The sequence below is a fragment of the Eleginops maclovinus genome, chromosome 20 (assembly GCF_036324505.1).
Source record: "Eleginops maclovinus isolate JMC-PN-2008 ecotype Puerto Natales chromosome 20, JC_Emac_rtc_rv5, whole genome shotgun sequence".
Classification (NCBI taxonomy): domain Eukaryota; kingdom Metazoa; phylum Chordata; class Actinopteri; order Perciformes; family Eleginopidae; genus Eleginops; species Eleginops maclovinus.
Genome location: NC_086368.1, coordinates 28023700 through 28043488, shown reverse-complemented (window position 1 = coordinate 28043488; position 19789 = coordinate 28023700). Strand labels below are relative to the sequence as shown.

The window sequence follows — 19789 nt, the reverse complement described above, 5'->3', positions numbered from 1 at the left end:
AGTGCAGCTGTAGTCAGTGTGATTAGTTACAGCTGTCGGCTTTTCTCTTGTTAAAAGTAAAGGGACCATATTACATTTAATCAGTTTATATGAGATGCTAATTAACCAGCTGAGAGACGTCAGGGGGAAATACAGCATGGAAGAACACGCTGTTGGCTAATGAAATGTCTAAATGCAGGGATGATCTGGAAAGAGCGAAGTTGGTGTTACTGTGGGAACGACCTCAGGTAGACCCGAGTTATGGAGCAGAGTTATTACTGGACCAGCTGAACACACAACCCTGTCTCAAACACAAACACACACACACACAAAATAATTCACTCCAAACACATTTAGCACAACCAATTTATTGTCTTTCAAGAAAGAAAAAAAAAATACAACACAAAACTCTGAAAACATAAAGAAACGTACACCTTTAAATTACACAGGCTCTTATAAACAAAATAAAGTCTCTTTCTATATTTACATCAGCAGGGGTAAAGACAGGTGACTCCTCAGCATATCTCCACTAAAATAAGATAAACATTTTCTTCCTCTGATATCCATCTCTGTGCACAAAATCCAGCATCTTTACACAGCCCTGAACCCAAACCCTGATGTCTGAAATGTATCTTGTCCCATCATTTTGATTTGTCATCCTTGCGGTTAGCTCGTTAGCTAAAAGATGGATTGACCCCAGTGCTATTTAGACACTAGGATTATTTCTAAAGTTTCTAATGGGTCAATATGGCTACTGAGTGATGAGAACAAAGACACCAAAACTAGCCATGTGCTCAGAAGAGCTAGGCAAAGATCCCAGGCTAATAGCAACATGCTACTAGCTAAACATACTGAAGATAATGATGCTAGCAGCTTTATTTATGGTCCTTATTTTGTATCTCTTATATATAATCTCATGTTAATCCTCTGTTGAATGATTTTAGGATAAACAATCCTCTGTTGAATGATGTTAGGATAAACACAGTCTCAAAAACGTCCTCATTTGAAATGGAAAGAGGTCAAGCAGATGCTAGCTAGTCATTAACACTATTTGTATCTTACATGTAGGTTAGCTTTGATATTTTAGAAGCTACAGTTAATTTAAGATGTATATTTGACCTTAAAACTTGTAGGTAAACCAAATTAGTCAACTTGGATCCTAAAGTCCTAAATCCACCATCCATTTAAAACACACAGCATAATTGTGGCGATGGCTCTTCATGTTTAGCTAGCTTGACTATTCTTGTGATTACATTCCCTACGCTAACTTTAACAAACTTGTGTGCCATACAGACTTAAGTTTTTAGCATACTTGAACATCAATACATTGATTCCAATTGCTATTAAACGAACACAGTGTATGCTAAGTGCTAAGATAGGGCCTAACATCCCTCAGCTAGCAAAATTAGCTCGTAGCATCAGAGCTAACAATGTACTCATGGATGATTTTGGTGTCTGTGTTCTCATGAAGTTAAACAGTGGTTCAGTCACCCAAAACCTTTGTTTCTACTTCCAATCCTTTCACTTTGGGTAGCACTGTCAACAAATCCTAACCATTAATTGATCTTTTTTCATCATCTTTGTAGCCACATTAGCTTGTTAAGCTACATCCTAACAATGAACAACATGTGACGTGTGATTAGATCTCTGTCAAACAGGGGAAAATTAAAGATGAAATAAGACGACAACAGCTGGAGCTTCACCTTAATCTAACAGGAGGCCGATTGATCTGTCACTGCAAAGAAATAATAACTTTGTTTTGCTTTTAAATATGCAACTAATTCCATTGAAACATCCTGGAACAATGCCTGATGCACTATAGTACCAAGAACATGACGAAAATATCCACGAACAACATATTCATGTAAAGTATGTGGATATTTTCTGCAGTGCTGCATCTCAAGTGGCAACAAAACAAACGCCTGACATTTGGAGAGACAGATAGGAGGTGCTCAACACGACAATCAATTAACACTCAAAGAAGCAAACACAGAGGTATAAAAAAACCAGGTGAGGCTGAGGTCAACACAAATACAGCAGGTACAGCGAAACTGAACAGCATGATGTGGGAGATCGAGGAAGAGGAGGGTCTTTTTTCTACATTATTTGGAAGGACACTTTGAAAATTGGCAGTCTGATTGTAAACCGTTGAATGCAGTGATAGATCCCTCACCTTTTTCTGTTATGTTAATAGGTTTCTATCCTTTAAAAGTAGCATTTTCATAACTTTCTTCAGTTTTTCTTCCTGTTTTTACGATACGAACAAGCTTCGTCTCGCCTTGACTGGAACATTTACCACACCGATTTCTAACTAACTGTAGAGCAATGATTGACAGCTGCTAGTGCTGCAACTAACAATTAGTTTGTATAATTGTTGTCAATTAATCAGCCCGTTATTAGTTGTTTTGTCTGAAAAATGTCAAATGTTTCCAGAAGTCAAATTTCTTGGGTTGTAAAATGTTTGGAAGCAAAAAGTATTTTATGAGTTTAATCCCATTTTTTTTTTTAGAAGTGCAATACTAAACCGCTGAAAAAAACACCTTTAATCTGTTAATTTTTCTCCTTTAATGTTCATTTAAATTACACACACTATCCAGACAATCCACCCTATGCCTTGAAATGGGTATGATTTTTGGATCTTAAACTAGATTAAAGACCAACTTTAAACTTGTCAATATTTAAATTATCTAAGCCCTCAATTTTGGATAGAAGTGCAATACTAAATAGCTGAAAAACAGTTTTAATATTTAAATTTGTTGTCCTAAATCTTCACATTTATATTAAATTGGCCAAATCCCAGGTGGCACGCTATCTTGACACTCAAACATGCTACTCCTCTGGGGTGTTTTCACTATGTAATACCCAGCCTCCACCAGCAGGGGGCAGCACTGACACATTAATACAGCTCCATCACTGCTTGTTACTCCGCAGTCTAACAGGTGAAAACAGGGATGCTATAAAGCCTCTATTCCGATGAATGGGGGGCTGGAAAACAAGAAGCTAAAGGGATTAAAGGACAAACCTTCTACATTATAACTTTAAATATGATGAAACAAAGTAACCGATGACATGTCAATGAAGGGAAATGATAAGAGCTTGCCTTTGTGTGTGTTTGTATGTTTTTGTGTGTGTGTCACTAAAAACAATTACTTTACAAGGGGTGTAACTATGACATCTCTTCACTTTGCCCATCATTCGGTGACAAATCTTCATCCTCCTTTCTTCTTCTTCTCTGACAGAAGATCACCCTTCCTCCTCCCCTCTCATCCCTCACTTTCCCATGTTCAGTCCGTGAGGAGCACCAGTTCCCCCTCACTCCTCTCCCCTCCGTCACTCTCCTCCCCCTCGCTGTAGGGAGGGCGTTCCCTTTCCCTCTCTCGCTCCCTCTCTCTGGGCAGGGATATGGGCGTGGCCTGGCCCTCCGCCCGCCGCAGAGTGGGCGGGGCTTGTGGCAGGTAGTGCTCCAGCAGAGCGGGGTGAAAGGTCATGTTCGCCACCGAGACCGAGCCGGCGCCGCCCGGGTACGGACCGTCGCTGTGGGGGTAGTGGAGCTGCTGGGGGTCTGTTTGACTGAAAGACAGAAAGTGACACGCGTAAATAAAACTGTGGGATGAATCAGCTTCAATCTGTTTCTTATTTCACACTTTTTATTTATAACGTAGTTCCTCAACAGATGCACTTTGTGTAGAATACAAGCTCATGTTCATGCATAAAGTGTAGTTTCAGATCTTAGGTTAAATTAAATACGATTACAAGCAGAGGGACATGTTCAGTCTGTTCCTATTGTCCTATCAGTTTGCTACGGAAGCCCTGAGAGGCCAAAATAAAACAACAGCTATTTTCTTATTCAGATTAAAATGGTTTTCTCTCCTGAAGTTGTGATTTAAGGACAGGATTTTAAAAAATGTTTGTCCAGGATAATATTTTTATGCCCCCCGATACATTTTTTTTAAATACAATTGACGGAATTTTTGTAAAGTTTTTAATTAAGTTGACATTTTTCAAAACAGATCAAAAGAGAAATATTTTTTCACACTTATTTATTTAACTTTATTATTATTATTTATTTTGAACAGCATCCTCATGTTTTTAAAAGGCTAACCAGCAACAAATATAATTTAAAGCCAATTATATTGTTAGAAAACATGTGTTGGGAAGTAAAAAAACAAAACATTTTTGGGGTCTTTGGTAAAAGCTTTGACTTTATAACAAACAGTTTACAATGCACAGAAGTTATAGGTAGTGTTTGGATCATAACCCATCCAACATAACCATAATAAGACCAATATTTACTCTAATCTTTATCTGCAACTGTGCACAAACACCAAGGTTAAACTGAATTAATAGACATGCAAAAGCTAATGTCAGTTTAGAATTTGCATCAAGCAACGTTATGAAACTAACTGCCTATCTATGTAACTATTTTTTGCAGAATTTAAAAAAAAAACACTGCATCTGATATCCTTTTAGGTGCAAGCTTGTGTACCGAAATAGTTGAGAGGGAAAGTTTAACAAAACTCCCAAGGTGCATTTAAACTTATTTGAATAAAGAGATCTAGATAAAGTGTAAGGCCATTGCGACATCTGGTTATCAATGTTTGATTCCTCAATAGAGAGAAAGAGGTGGCGGCAAAAGTAAAAACAGAAAAGCATTACCGCTGTTGACAGCTTCTGTTTTACTAGTTGGAGGAGTTAACGAGAACAATGGCGACGGGATGCTATTCATCGTCGAGGACAGAGTGAATAACAGCCCAGCTAAGATATCAATACTACTCTTCAAGAATAAAAGATGAGCTTTGGGAGCTGCAGGCATTGTCTTCTAAAGCGTCTCAGGGTTTGTTTTACCTGTGTGTGTAGGTCGCTCTCTGCTCCTGCCGGCGGTTCTTCATCATGGCCTTGTACTCGCCCACCCTCAGCCTCCGCCCCTCCACGATGCAGGTGCGTTTGGGCCGGGGTTTGTACTTGTAGTCGGGGTAGCGCTCCAGGTGCTGCCTGCTCAGCCTCGCCTGCTCCTCGTAGTAGGGCTGCTTCTCCTGGTTGGACATGCCCTTCCACCTGGAGCCTGAACACACATCGGGACAAAGATGATGAGGGAGAGCGGAAAGGCTTTTATAGTAGAAAGTGAATAGGTAGCACGTCTCACTGATAGGTTGGAACTGGATTTTGTATTTTGTGCCTCTCCTGGGACATGTCTCCATGCTTTAATGTTCTTTATTTTTCCCAGACTGCTGTCTTTACACCCTCTGTCTGAAATCAGAGCTCAGTCTGCTCTGATTGGTTAGCTGGCCGCCTCTGTTGTGGTTTGGTCAACCACTTAGAGATGTCCCGCCCCTTAGCCTATCACGTACAATGTTTTGGAGCGCTAGCCAATAGAAGTGCAAGTGTTACTTAATGATGTCACTGTAACATGGCCAGTTTATGTCCGATACATGGCAGAAGCCAATATTTAGCAAGCAAGGCAGACACAAAATAAAAATATGAACCTGAGAATGAGCACAACATGTCCTCTTTAAGTAGCTAACTTACGGCTAACTGCCGCTAACGCTAAAGCACAGGGAGAGTGTTCTCACTGCAGACACAGGAGCTTTAAACCCGTTGGGAGGTTCATCAGCCTCTACGGACTAACTGATATTAACTGGTTTCTATGTCTTGTGTTGTAGAAACGTTTTGGAATAGATTACATTTCAGCAAAACAACGTTTGGGCTTTAAATCGTAACACATCCAGAGAACTGTGACATTAACTGGTGGAGATATTTGTGTAAAAACTGACATGAGGTATTTAAGTAATCAACATTGTTACATACTGTTGTTTGTGCATAACCTGCATGCATGTGTGTGTTCACGTCTGCCTGAGTGTGTGTGTGTGTGTGTGTGTGTGTGTGTGTGTGTGTGTGTGTGTGTGTGTGTGTGTGAGTGGCGGGCAGTTGCTCCAACAACAAGCTCTCCACAATAGAATGGAATGTAAATGTTTGCTCCAAGGAAAGGGATTCACGCCAGCCTGTGTGTGTGTGTGTGTGTGTGTGTATCTGTGTGTGTGTGTGTGTGTGTCTGGAGGACAGGCAGGTGTTTGTCCGTGCCCTCCCATGTGCCAGACAGCATCTCAGAATAGAGGCACATGCTGCCCCCGCCCCCCACCTCCCCCCCACATGGTGCGAGGCTCACCCAGGATCTTGCTGATGGAGGAGTTGTGCATGTCGGGGAAGGCCTGCAGGATCCTCCTGCGCTCGTCCTTGGCCCAAACCATGAAGGCGTTCATGGGTCTCTTGATGTGGCCGGAAGAGGGGGGGGGGCGGGTCTCAGTGTAGTTGCCTGGGACAGAGTTGGGCAGGCCTACAAGAGAGACAGAGGGCCACAATCAGAGGAGCAGAGCAAACGGCTGGGGGTTGTGTTTGTACCTCACCTGGTTTTCACCCTCTGAGAGCCACATTATGCCCTAATGGTTTAAAAGGCTTGTTTACTTTTGTTTTGTTTGCCCAAATGACACCATTAAGATAGCAGATCAGAAACAGAAGTGATGATTTTTTACATTGTAGATGATTAAAGTAACATCTCTAAGCTCAAATTTATGATATTTACCAATGTACCGTATGCTATATGTTGTATTTAAACTGCCTCCAAAAATAAAACGTCTGCACAACAAGATCCTGCTCGAACATTAACTTAAACACAGGAGATTATTACAGCAAATAAACCACTGGTGGATGTCCGAAGCATGTCCAAAGTGTCTAAATGAGACCCCTAAATGTCATTAGCCGCCTATAGGTTAGCGCTGGTGATGTATTTGTTTATAGCCTAAAGTTAGATTTTACTTCTTGGGATTGCCTTCACGCTTCCATAATCAAAAAGTGGTTTCAATATGTGGATGTTTTACTGCTGAACAAACGTTGTGATTGCTAAAGAGCTTATGGTCTGCAATATACATAAATCTCATTGAGTTCCTTAGCTCTTTGTGATGCTAACCCCCCACCCCCCACCCCCTGGTCGGCCTACAGAAATACATCATGGGCATTTATGATTCACGTTCAACACCCACATCCTACATCTGTATTATAAACCTATGTTCAGTTCTTAATAAAGCTGCCACTTGTTGAACTTGGAGGAGGTGCTGAGAGTTATTTGGGGATATTTTAATGCCAATCTGATATTCGGAGGCATCTTTTTTTGGATAATAACTAATATTTGGATATAAAAAGAAGGCCATCGTTATTAGTCAGGCTGCTGCAGGGACACCTACCCTCAGAGTCACTGCTGAGGTGCTCCTCGCCTCGCTCCACGTGAGAAATCCTCTCGCTGCGGGGAGATTCCTTGTACTCCTGGAGACATAAAAAAGACAAAGACAGATGAAGTCATGCATGCAGTTAAGCCACACAAATATTCACACTCGGAGCACAAAGGGAAGATTTGAATTTCTGATGCAGTAAAAGAGATGACCCGATGCTCAAGGCACGCGTGTGTTTCACAGAGAGCTATTTAAGGTAAAGACACAGCGCGCTCTCCATATCAGCTGCTGCTTAAATGCAGAGCTGTAAATGCAAAGGAAGGAAATGACAACGCTATGGAGGAGGAAGAATGGTGTTTATTGTCCGAGGGAGGAGAGGTGAAGGAGAAACGGGAATGTAACAAAACTATCGCTCCGTCTATCGTGCTGTAAAACATTATTCATCCAGTGGAGTGTGATACCAAAATAGGTCAGTCATCAGTGTTTGAACTAGAGCAGCGGTAGAGATGCAGCATGATAATGGAGGAGAGCCACAGAGTACAGTGTTACTGCGTACAAAGAGCCAGGGCAGGTGGCTCTCTCAATGCCACTCAGAGGCCTTTGTGGCGCTGCGACAGCTGTTGCTCCACGACCGGGCCGAGACCAGAGTATCAGCCACCTCGGAGAATGGACAACCAAGACCAGAATAGAAGACAATTTTTACAAGAAGCAAAACAAAAAATAACAGCCAGGGTTCTCACAGTCGCGGGCCGGACAAAACACGTGATGCTAATTTATAGACGACCCCGAAGGAGAACAACAAGAGCAAGACGTTCTGAAGGCAAAGCACTCAGATCCTTCAGTTAAAGGGGACACAGTCTGGTCATTCTCAGGTTCATATTAGTATTTAGAGCCTCATCGGACATGTCTCCATGCTTTAATGTTCAGAAAGCTCTTTATTTCTCTCATACTGCCTGTGCTGCAGCACCTCTTTTCACCCTCTGTCTGAAACCAGAACCCAGTCTGCTCTGATTGGTTAGCTGGCCGGCTCTGTTGTGATTGGTCAACCGCTTACAGATGTCCCGCACCCTTAGCCTATCATGTACAATGTGTTGGAGCGGTAGCCAATAGAACTGCGAATTCTACATAGTGATGTCACTATGTTGCAGAAGAAAACAAAGGAGTCCAAAAGAGGTGTTTCAGGTAGGGGGGGGGGGGACTCCTTTTTGAGGAAACAATGTAAAAGTGGAAATAGTTTAGTCTTAAAATACTGCTAATTAGAATTGAAAATGTTACCTAATTTGAGGTAAAATCAGTTTATATACTTCAAATGTAAAAGTATAGGATGTGATATTCTGTCTTCACAATGAAATACATACGAGAGCATTTTAATGAAGTCTATGTGGCGCCAGTTTTAGATCTTTTGTTAAATACTGGGTCGAACAGTGCTACATAAATGAAGTGTGGAAAGTATTATATTAGCCTTTGAAATGTGGTAGAGTAGAAGTATTAAATATGGTAACATGGAAATACTCCAGTATGTTAAAATAGTTCCTGTGTGCATCGAGTGGACGATACTTGTAACACACGTGATACTTGTGTACTTTTAATTAAGGACGATTTTGAAATCAGGATTTTACTTGTAATTGAGTATTTTAAAACCACAGTATTTTTACTTTTACTTCTGGATCTGAGTTCTTCGTCTAACGCTGCTATGTATACATTAAAGATGAGTGTTAAAGAAATATAATGTGAAAAAGTACTTCATCTGTCGTTGAAATGTAGCTGAGTAGAAGTACAAGGTAGGATAACACGGAGATACTTAAGAGTACTCGAGTAAAGGTCCTTTTACCACTGATTTTGTGTCACATTTTGTGTCATGTGTGCCAACATTTTGTGCTCTCACTGCAGCGCATGACTGCACTCGCACAAAGCTGAATAACAGCACTTGATAGCATCTTTGTCAGGAGATACTGAACACCCTTTTTCAATAACTAAGAATAGAAACAACAGACACATAACTTCTTTGTCTTTTCCAGACACTGTTTACTCTCCAGAAGGCAACACCGGTCATACTGAGCCGTGACAATGTGCTTCTGTGCAGCTGGGATATTCTGCAGTCGCCTGAATCCTCTGGAGAAGCACGAGTTCCTGAAACCCTAAACCAGACTCTGACCCCCCCGTTAGACTCCCTAGATGTCAGGAGGATCAAAGACGGACTGGGAGGGTTTCCTCATATCCAGTTTGATCAGCAAGATGGTATTTGCTTCACAAACTCTGGATAATTACGTTTAAGGGATAGCTCTGACTGTTTTAGTGGACTAGTATGAGCTACCGCTGTCGTCAGGGGCAGCAGCAAAACAGGAGTCAGAAATCCTTTATTAATCCCAGAGCACGGCAAAATAATTAAAGGAGTGCCTGACGTAAGAAGTACAGAGACATTAGTTGAGATTATTAAGCAGCTTAGTTGAATACTTGATTCTGATTGGTCAGTTTGGACATTTCAGAGTTTGTCCATTTTTTTCTAGCAGACCGTTGCTAAGGAGAACAGACCGTTGCTAAGGGGAACAGACTGTTGCTAAGGAGAACAGACCGTTGCTAAGGGGAACAGACTGTTGCTAAGGAGAACAGATCGGTGCTAAGGAGAACAGACTGTTGCTAATGAGAACAGACCGTTGCTAAGGAGAATAGACCGTCGCTAAGGAGGATCAAGGGACTACGTGCAGAAAGAAGTCCGGTTAATTTAACGTCAGAACAGAAACCTTGACGGACAGTTTGGACCTCAGCTCACCATCTTGCCTCCACCAACCCTCTCTCGCTCCATGTCTCTGTCTCGGCCCCCGCTGCCGTGGCCCCTCAGGAGCTGCTGGGCGTCGTGGATGGCCTGAGTTACCACGTCTCCGTCTCCGAGGAAACCTGAAGGCCAAAAAAACAGTGGTCAAAGGAAGAACATAAAAACATACGTGAAGAACCGCTTAGAGATGTCCCGCCCCTTAGCTTATCACGTTCAATGTGTCGGAGGGCTAACCAATAGAAGCGAGAGTGTCGATGTCTAATGGAGGTGTCTCGGGGGGGGGGGGCAAACTCCTTTTAAAAACAACCCTGCAAATGTCATCAGCATGAAGGAGACCCTGTTACTGTGACAAACCAGACACAGAGAGGGTGTCTGATACCAGATCAATAGAATTCCTCCACTGCTTTGCTTTTAAATGTTCCTGATGTGTTCGGTTGTTTTGCTCCATGAACTCTGGAACTCACTTCCTCTGGGTATTAGAAAGGCAAGATCGCTCTGTCTCTTTAAAAACGTTTCTTATTTGGAGTGATTTTATAGCTTTAGATTTCTCTATAGATTTATTGAATCCCTTTAGTTGCTAGGCAGATTTGGATGAACGATGGTAAATATAATCAGCCCTTAAATCAGACTGTAGTTCACCTGCAGTAAATCCAGCAGCTACCCTGCAGTATACAAAGCCATTCAAACTAGCTGCACCTTTACCAGCTCTGAGAACACTTTAATGATCAATCATTATAAAACATATCAGAGATATTATTCTGAAATGGACCAATCAGACAATGACTACTTTTACTGTCGCTACTTTAAGTACATTTAGAGGAGAGTACTTTCTACTTTCACTGGAGGAACATTTAGAATACTTTCACTGTGACAGAGTATTCCTACACTCTGGTACTTCTACTTTACTCAAGTACAAGATCTGAGTACTTCTACTTTTACTCAAGTACAAGATCTGAGTACTTCTACTTTTACTCAAGTACAAGACCTGAGTACTTCTACTTTTACACAAGTACAAGATCTGAGTACTTCTACTTTACTCAAGCACAAGATCTGAGTACTTCTACTTTACTCAAGTACAAGACCTGAGTACTTCTACTTTTACTCAAGTACAAGATCTGAGTACTTCTACTTTACTCAAGTACAAGACCTGAGTACTTCTACTTTTACTCAAGTACAAGTTCTGAGTACTTCTACTTTACTCAAGTACAAGATCTGAGTACTTCTACTTTTACTCAAGTACAAGATCTGAGTACTTCTACTTTTACTCAAGTACAAGATCTGAGTACTTCTACTCAAGTACAAGATCTGAGTACTTCTACTTTTACTCAAGTACAAGACCTGAGTACTTCTTCCACCTCTGCCAGAGTGTAACTCACTGAGGGTGGTTCGCTGCGGGCTTCGGGACGTTTCTCTCTGGACGTCTCTGTGCCGGTACCCTCCGTGCAGCCCCAGCGCTCCCAGCTCCAGGCTCTGCGGACTCGGGGTTTTCCCCAGCTCCAGACCCTTCGGCTTGGAGGTCAGGTTCAAGGGCTGACTGGCTTCCTGCAGACACACATTGAAAGCAGATGAGCATGGGGTTGGGCCACACACACACACATTCAGAGGAAACCGCAAAGGGCGAGGGTGTGCATGTATTCCGGTTTTTGCACGGCAGATTTGGCATGTCGGAGCGCATCTGTCACACCTTTGTAGCTTCTCCTGCTCCTTTTGTCTTCACACTCACATCATCCTTTTCTTTATCTAAGCCCTGTTGGTCTATCCTCTGCTTGAGAACCAGCCATGCAAATACAGTTCACACACACACACACACACACACACACACACACACACAGACAGAGGGTGCGGTGCATTCGGAACGTTTTTTCAGCCTCACAAATACCAGAAAAATACATTAGCTGTTTAATCTGAAGGGAATTAATCCCCTAAAATACACACGTACAGTAATCACACACTTGTACACACACACACACACACACACACACACGGCCATGAGTTGATGTTGCATTTTGGGTGAATATTGTACAGTGTTGGGGAGTTTCTCTCTATATACTGAAAATATGAGCGATCATAAAGAGGTTGAAGCTGATTGTATTCCTTCATGGTAAACATGTAGAACAATACTTTAATTGTTTGCATCTTTAACTTCTTTTGGCATTTTTTGATTGATTTATTCTGATTGGTCGCTTTTGTTTGTTTGAATTTGCAATGCCCGTCGTCAGCCAATCAAATCAATACAACCAAAATGCTTATTAGTGCTCAAAATTCAACATGTGTTTCTTCTTTCTGAAATCAGAACTGTGCAGTGTATGGTTTGTTTGCAAAGTTGTGATGAAATGCTTTACAACGAATTGCTTAATGCATGTAGCTTTATCGCCTAATCTAAAAAACAATCAGCATTTGCATACTTAAATAAGTCGCATGTCATGATCTGTCACATTGTGATGAACATTCAAAAGGCTGACACACAACACCGTACCTGTCGGAAGGAACCACTGCTCCTCTTGGCGGGGGTGGCGTGAGGGTTTGGCAGCAGCTGCATGGGATAGTCCACTGCTGCAGGGGGGATAAAAAGCGATGTATGAAAATATGATTGAAGATTCGTGTGTGGCGTCTGTTAGCACTCGCTAGCTAACGGGAGGTGATTGTAATGTTAGCATGAAGCTAACTCTCTGCTATTCTCCTGCACTCACTATATGCTAGTTTTTCTAGAGTATATTTTCCCATTTAACTTAATTTACTTTGACTATATGCACAACATAATAACAAGGCACATATATAAGAATAAAGGACATTTATAAATGCCACATTTTCGATTTTGGGGATTAGAGTCACATGACTTTGACTCGAATCACAAATTTGATAACACATCGGTTTTACATTGCACTTGTTTTTGTCTTCATTTATCCAATGAAGCATCATTTCTTTAAAAATCATGAAGTCCACACAGGAAAAGAGCATTTCTTTGTGACGCCCTTAACCCTAAACCCATCCCAAGATGACTGAAGTGAGGAGTGCAGAAGAGGGTAATAATAAACGGCACCACCAAAATTGAAATTCACTCCTTCCATACCGTTAGTATAAAAAGACAACTTCACATTTCTGGCCTCGAAAAACAAAAATTCCTTCAACATTTTGTTGCATTCATCTGTCAAAACATTATTTATCACACACACACACACACACACACACACACACACACACACACACACACACACACACACACACACACACACACACACACACACACACACACACACACACACACACACACACACACACACACACACACACACACACACACACACACACACACACACACACACACACACACACACACACACACACACACACACACACACACACAAAAGAAAGTGAATGGCTATCCTTAAATTCTGCCTACAATGTTTAAAGACTGGCCTTGTGTCTTTTAGGTTTGAAAAGATACAGAAGAGAAGGTCAGCCTCGAGCGCAGCTTTTAAGGCTTGGTGAAACAATGGCTGCACAAAGCTGCTCACTGTACGAGCGTACAAGTGTGTGAAAGCTAGTATCAGCCGAAATGTTCCACTGAAGTCTGCATTCATAGCTGATGGCTTTCAATTTTCTTAAAAGTGGACCTTGAGTTGAAGTGCGTTTAAGTTTCTTTAAAAAGACACTTTGCAAGATGAGAAGGGATGGAAACTTGCAGAGCTGGCAACTTTTTGGCACGAAGTTTCAGGCTTTTAAAGCACAGTCTTTGTAGTGTTCATTCTGTCTTCATAAGAAAGCCTATAATAAAAAAAAGGAACTAAAGAAACCCAATGTTCCCAGCGCTGAAGAACTAATGAAGAGGAACCTTTGAGGATTAATAACAGATCAAAAGGATCAATAAGGACAGACCAGATATATAACATGTAATGCATAACATTATTAAGCTTAATGGATACTTCTACATTTTTAAAAGACAATTTGACCGACAAAGAGGTAAAGCTCACACAGACAGAGTTATCTTGAAGTTCATATTTACAATACAAGCATTTGAGGGAATTATGGATTTAGCTTCGAAAGAGGAAGGTGAAGACACATGGCTGACCGAAAGACGCCAGAGTGATGAGTGGACTCAAACCCAACTCAAACCCCCAAATAAATACATGAAACAAGACTGTTTTACTTTCTAAAGCCATCTTTTTGCAATGGACCACCAACGGTTTACTGACGCATCAAACGCCTTAGATTCAAATAACAGAAGTGGACTTTTCTGTTCAAATTTTGGATACATCAAAGTAGAAACCATACTGGGCTTTGTGCCTCCATTGCCAGTTGGGTTTCATAGTGCAAAGTTAGTGGACTTAAGACATGTCTATGGGCACGGGAGTAACAGCATGAATTTTTGGCATAAACCCATTGGCCCATTTTCTGCAGGAGTACATAAACCCTAAAACAAATGGCCATTGTTTTGAGAACACACACTCTTTCTGCAACAAACACAAGCACATGGCTAATTATTATGCAGAATGATGTCAAGGCAAAAGCAAGACTAGCCGTACTCTGCGTCTGATTGGCTAGTGCTCGTTGCTCAGTTGGTTGGGTTTTTCAACTTTAGGTTTGAGAAGTTAAATTGATAAAGGTGAAGGTAAGACTATCATTGGAAGTCAAAAAGACAGACATTGGGAGAGATTGGGAGGGTCTTTTTATGGTGGACGTCTCTGTCTAATATGGAACAATTTTTGGACCATTGGGACATCGGAAAAATGGGCCTTAGGAACAACGGCAAGGTACCACAGCTAGTACGAACATTTCACATTTTTGGTAAGTCAATCACAGGTAGAGGAGATTGGAAAGGTCTTCTGATGTTTCCGTCCAGTACCTGACTTGGCATGGTACCACAACTATTACCACATGAAAACATTACAGTTTTCTAACATTGGATCTATTGTTTCATGGGAACCAGTGTGCCCCAACTGAACCTTTCCGAACCTCCCCATAAAGACTGACCTGGTTTGCATGGGATTGGTTGCAGTGGCAATGTCATCTGGGGGTCCGTGGAGACCTGGAGGGACTGTGCGTTGTGGTGGAAAGCCGGGATCATCACGTAGGGCATGTTCACCTGCTGGGACAACACAGAACAGATACACCTTACAGAAAAGTTCTTGTCACGGTCTCATTAAGATCCCATGCCAGTGCTGCTGGTATGTGAAGACGTCTGAAGGTAATGGGGGAGGGGGGGCGGGGGGCTGACCTGGATCTGCTGCTGAAGCAGGTTGATCTTGTGCTGCTGCTGGATCAGCTGCTGCTGCTGCTTGGCGATCTGAGACACAAAACACACGGTCATCGTCACACACATCACGTTCTGGATGTATGTGGCAAACACACACAAGTGTAAACAGCGGAGGGGACCATGATCACAGGACAACCCACCAAATGCAATGAATGATTCGTATCCTGTATCACATATGCAAACTCAAACACAAATCCTAGTACTTTATATAGTCTACAATGACCCTGAAATGCATGCTTACTTTTTATTTATCAAACTGAATTGGTGGTAAAATGTTGCAATGAAGCTGAACTGCACCCAAAATCATGCACATTTGCAGAAAATTAAATTAGATTAAGTCAAGAATAGCTACATATTATGTGTATCTGCCAAGCGTTCACTGATCTGACACAGTTAGCATTATTATTGAAGCCATAAAGTCCCAGTTTGGAATTTATGGCTTTTGGCTGTCGTTTTGAAACTCAATCCTCTTCATTTGTTTTGTGCTTCCAGCAGAAGCCTAGATGTCTGCTGTTGTGTGACTGGTACCTGTTCCTGCTGTTGTCGAGCCAGCTCCATCTGCTGCTGCTGTTTCTCCAGCAGCAGGGCGGCCATGTTCCTCTGCTCAGAGTGGGCTCCCAGGAGCTGCTCCCTCAGACCGCTCAGCTGGTTGATCATCATCAGCAACTGGAGCTCCTTTTCTGCCAGAGCCTCGGGGGTACCTGGAGGAGGAAAGTCAGAGGTGTCAGCTTCTGTACTCAATTTCAGGAGGGAAGGAGGGGATTTTAGCATTTGCAGACCATTTACATGCATTAAAACCCTACAGAAAAGGGACAACACCCCGAAAAAGCGTAAGAGGGTCCCTTTAAAGCAGCTACGTATCCATATTTTAACATTAACTATGTTTTGAGAATATAAAATCCTGCAAACGCTCTTGCCCAACAACACAGCATATTAGAGGAGTGTTTAAATACTTTATAAACTATAAGTCCAGTGGGGGCTAATCGTTAATATGATTAATACATTGGGTTTTACTTCCTTTAACACTCTCTTACTGACCTGCAACTGGCATATTGGTATGAGTGAGCATCTCGTTTTGAATTCATAATGCATTAAATGACTATTTCTTTTGTAGTTCTCATAGTGTCGCATCATACCGCAACAGAACAGGTATTATCCTCGGTTTTTTACCCTTTCTCTATACTGTAATGTATACTCACTCTCATTTCAACAAGAGGAAAATACCTTTATTAGATGCCAACATGTTTGTCATCGTTGAAATGACAAGCAACAACAGAGTGGAATAATAGTGATGAATAGACACTGAGATAACAGCATAAACAAACATTAGAGTTGTGCAATCGGACAGCAATAAAGACATGATGACAAACCAGTAGTGTCAGTTTATAAGCCAAGATGATAGCATTTATTTGCTTAGCCAAATCGTCCTGTGTCTGTCTCTCCAGATGTGTCTTTTTGTTTCAGGATTTTACCCCAACATATCCTGATATTTCAAGGAGCACCAAATAAAAGTGACACCAAATGATTATGTCGAACTTTGTTTGAGTTGCCAAAGCAGGAGAGGATCAGGGCGGAAAAAAAAAAGGTATGGCAGATATTTGCACAATAGTGGAAAAATGTCGTAAATAGAGGAATGTTATTGGTGTTTAAAGGGTATAGAACTGTTTGAAAGCCGACCTTTCAGTTGTCCTGCTCCCACTGAGCTTTTATCCAGAAGTTTCTCCTTCCAGTCAGCATTCAGCAGCTTCTCAATGGTCGGCATTACTGTTAACAGAACACAACAGGTACTCAGCGGACTGGGTTACACTAGACGGCGTTAAAAATATATATATATATTCTGTCAGAAAAAAACAAATCCATCTGACACCTAACTACTTTCTCAGCCTCTCTGCTGCCTTTCTAATGGCATTGATTGAAGAAGACATTTGAGGTGGCGAAGGGCAGAGGTTGTTTGAGCTTCTGGGAGAAGTTTTGAGTGTTTGAGTGGATCAATATTTGGACAGAACACTCCAAGGTCAGCGAGTGGAGAGAATTTGAGAGAATTTTAAAAGGCGGGCTGGTGAAAAGATGCGAGGGCGAAGGACACTTTCGGGAGCATCTCGGAGAGCAGCCTTTTACTCCACATGTGAGGGATTGAACGAAATCAGTAAAAACATAAATAAAGAAAAACCTGATCCCCCTCCCAGACCTATTCATGAACCGAAACAACACCCTCGCCTTGCTAAACAAACTGTCTCATCTACGCATCGATTCTCGGCAGACTGCATTGTTTAATGCTGAATGGCAGCAGAATATACTGCACTTAAGATATGGAGTCGTCAAACTCTGGGCGGTGAGAACATTGTATAGATTTTAGTGTGTGTGTGTGTGTGTGTGAGAGAGAGAGAAAGACTCCCATAGAAGGAAATACAACGGAGGTGCAGAAAGGAGACAAATGGTAAAGGTGCACTGATACCAATGTTTTTAAATCCAATATTGAGGTGAGTACATGTTGAGGTGAAATAAGTACAGGTCCAGTCAGTCTCTCTTGTGTGTGCTGCAGAAACAACCTGTTTTAACACATTCTACTGCAGGGCTGCGTATTCGATATTCGAGGCGCTACGTTGGGATTGGAAATGTCCAACTTTGGCGTAAACTTACTATTTATTCGACCGGTCTCAAGACTACTTTTTAAAGGTCTCGGAATCAGATCTATGGTATCTTCCACATTTTATTGGGTGGTACTGGATTCACACTAGTCTGGTTCCGGTATTGATTCGCTCTCGCCCTGCGTCGGCCTTAGTGTCGGTCTCGGTGAAGTTGGCCTTAGCTACAACACTAATGACATTCATAACCTCACAAGTGGAAATTTCAAGATATATATGACGTTTTTGAGATGCGATATGTTCGTTGACATTTTCTGAAACTGCTTTATCAGGGAAGTTCAACTTGCTAATCTGTTAGCCCCCATGATTAATGGATAAAAAGCTCATATTCTTAAGCGCATTTTCAGGAATCGCATTACGAAAGCTGTCTGAAAGCAGCAATATTAGATCAGAACTTCCCCAAACTTTTTTTAGTGTAACTCTTAGTCTCCAGACAGCATGACACATGGCAAATAGAGTTCATTTGGGGTATTTACTGACATATTTTATCTAACAAAACATTAATATCTCTTCAGCTTGTGTTAACCACAGACCTTATTTCATGATAACCAAAAACACATTCAGAAACCTTTAACCTGTAGACTAGGAGACAGGAAGTGGTGAGTCGGGGGAGTCGTTTCATGTTGTTAGGGCTCATTCCTGCACCACTAGCTGATTTTGTTGAAGCGCAGCAGTTTTCTCATGACTAAACCATCAAGCAAATCTTGTAAAATACTTCCCACAGATCAACACTTTCATTTGAAGGCAGCGTAAGCTACAGCAAGGCTACAGTTAGCACTACAGCCACGCTCGGACCTTGCGCCAAATGCTAACATCAACATGCTAACATGCTAACATGCTTCTAATGACAAAGTAAATGCACGTCCAGCTGTGTATTTGTAGGTATTTGCTCATGTAGTGTATCAAAGTATTTGGAAATGGTAAATTTGACCTGATGTTGGCACTAAAAGCTGAATAAGTGGATGAGCAAATTCAAATTTATTCTCCAGATCCATTCAATTTCCAAGATATTTCCCTCAAAACCAAGAATAAGGAGAGAGAAATTACCATGTGGGAACCTTGACTGCCTGAACCAAATTTAATTGAGATTCATTCAATTGTTATCCAACATATTAAAGCCTAAAACTATTTTTAAATTAATTTAAAATCACTAGTTAATAACAGAAGATAGAAAATAGTTTTCCACTCTGACGGTACAGGAGAAGTGCGAGCCGTTAAATGATTAATAGCCTGCTAGGACAGGTTCTTTTGTCAACTTAAATTTGATTACTTGGCAGCTCTTTCAACACCAGTCAGGACACTGAAAAGCAGAAAGTATATAGACAGTGACACGAGTGTAGACATACCTTCCTTGAAGCTGGATTGTCCCTCAGGTCGACCATGTGTCCTTGCTTCCTTCAGTCCTAGTGGGCTTAGCCTGTGAGGCAGCTCCTTACCTGGAGAGCCCTCCTGTTGATGCACAGAAAGAGAACAGAAAAACGTGAAATACTTGTTTTAATTGTCAAACCAAATCCCTCTGTTGTGTCATTTGCCATATCCTTACCGAAGGGGATCGGGAGAGCGGTGGCGTCAACTGGCGGGCCTCAAGCGGATGATTTCCCGGCCAATCACGTGAGGGAGACCTCTTAGGAGGATCAGTGTTAGTAATGACTGCGACTCCTCCACCGCACTCCTCCTGTTCTACTTTGACGCCGACACAGGCCATGTTGACATCCCCACCTGAGAGGAGGTGCAGTGCTGGAGGGCTGGGCTCAACCATTCTGTTGAAGGAATACAACAACTGGATGTCATTAGGGTGTGGCAAGGCGAGGGCACATCCCATCCCATACTGATTTTGTGGTTGATGTCATTACAGCGAGGTGCAGAGATTGAGAGGAGAAGGGCAACTCTTTGGAAAGAACAAGTTAAAACAGCTATT

General features: G+C 41.8%; 1 protein-coding gene across 6 annotated transcripts in view; it reads right to left on the bottom strand.

The window, feature by feature from the left end:
• Nucleotides 1–331: 331 nt before the first annotated feature.
• LOC134882451 (transcription factor SOX-13-like) overlaps nt 332–19789 on the bottom strand; it is a 49648-nt gene continuing 30190 nt past the window's right edge. For 3 of the 6 annotated variants that reach the window (XM_063910141.1, XM_063910135.1, XM_063910140.1), the window contains exons 2-14: nt 19415–19631; nt 19218–19320; nt 16904–16990; nt 15755–15927; nt 15188–15256; nt 14944–15058; nt 12449–12525; nt 11349–11514; nt 9970–10094; nt 7215–7293; nt 6143–6310; nt 4825–5041; nt 332–3549 (exon numbers count right to left, since the gene is read on the bottom strand). In XM_063910141.1, coding sequence (XP_063766211.1) covers nt 3264–3549; nt 4825–5041; nt 6143–6310; nt 7215–7293; nt 9970–10094; nt 11349–11514; nt 12449–12525; nt 14944–15058; nt 15188–15256; nt 15755–15927; nt 16904–16990; nt 19218–19320; nt 19415–19630 — 1881 coding nt within the window. In that variant the 5' untranslated portion in view covers nt 19631 and the 3' untranslated portion in view covers nt 332–3263. The remainder of the gene's footprint in view (nt 3550–4824; nt 5042–6142; nt 6311–7214; nt 7294–9969; nt 10095–11348; nt 11515–12448; nt 12526–14943; nt 15059–15187; nt 15257–15754; nt 15928–16903; nt 16991–19217; nt 19321–19414; nt 19632–19789) is intronic. The other 3 variants (XM_063910137.1, XM_063910139.1, XM_063910136.1) reach the window with 3 other exon arrangements.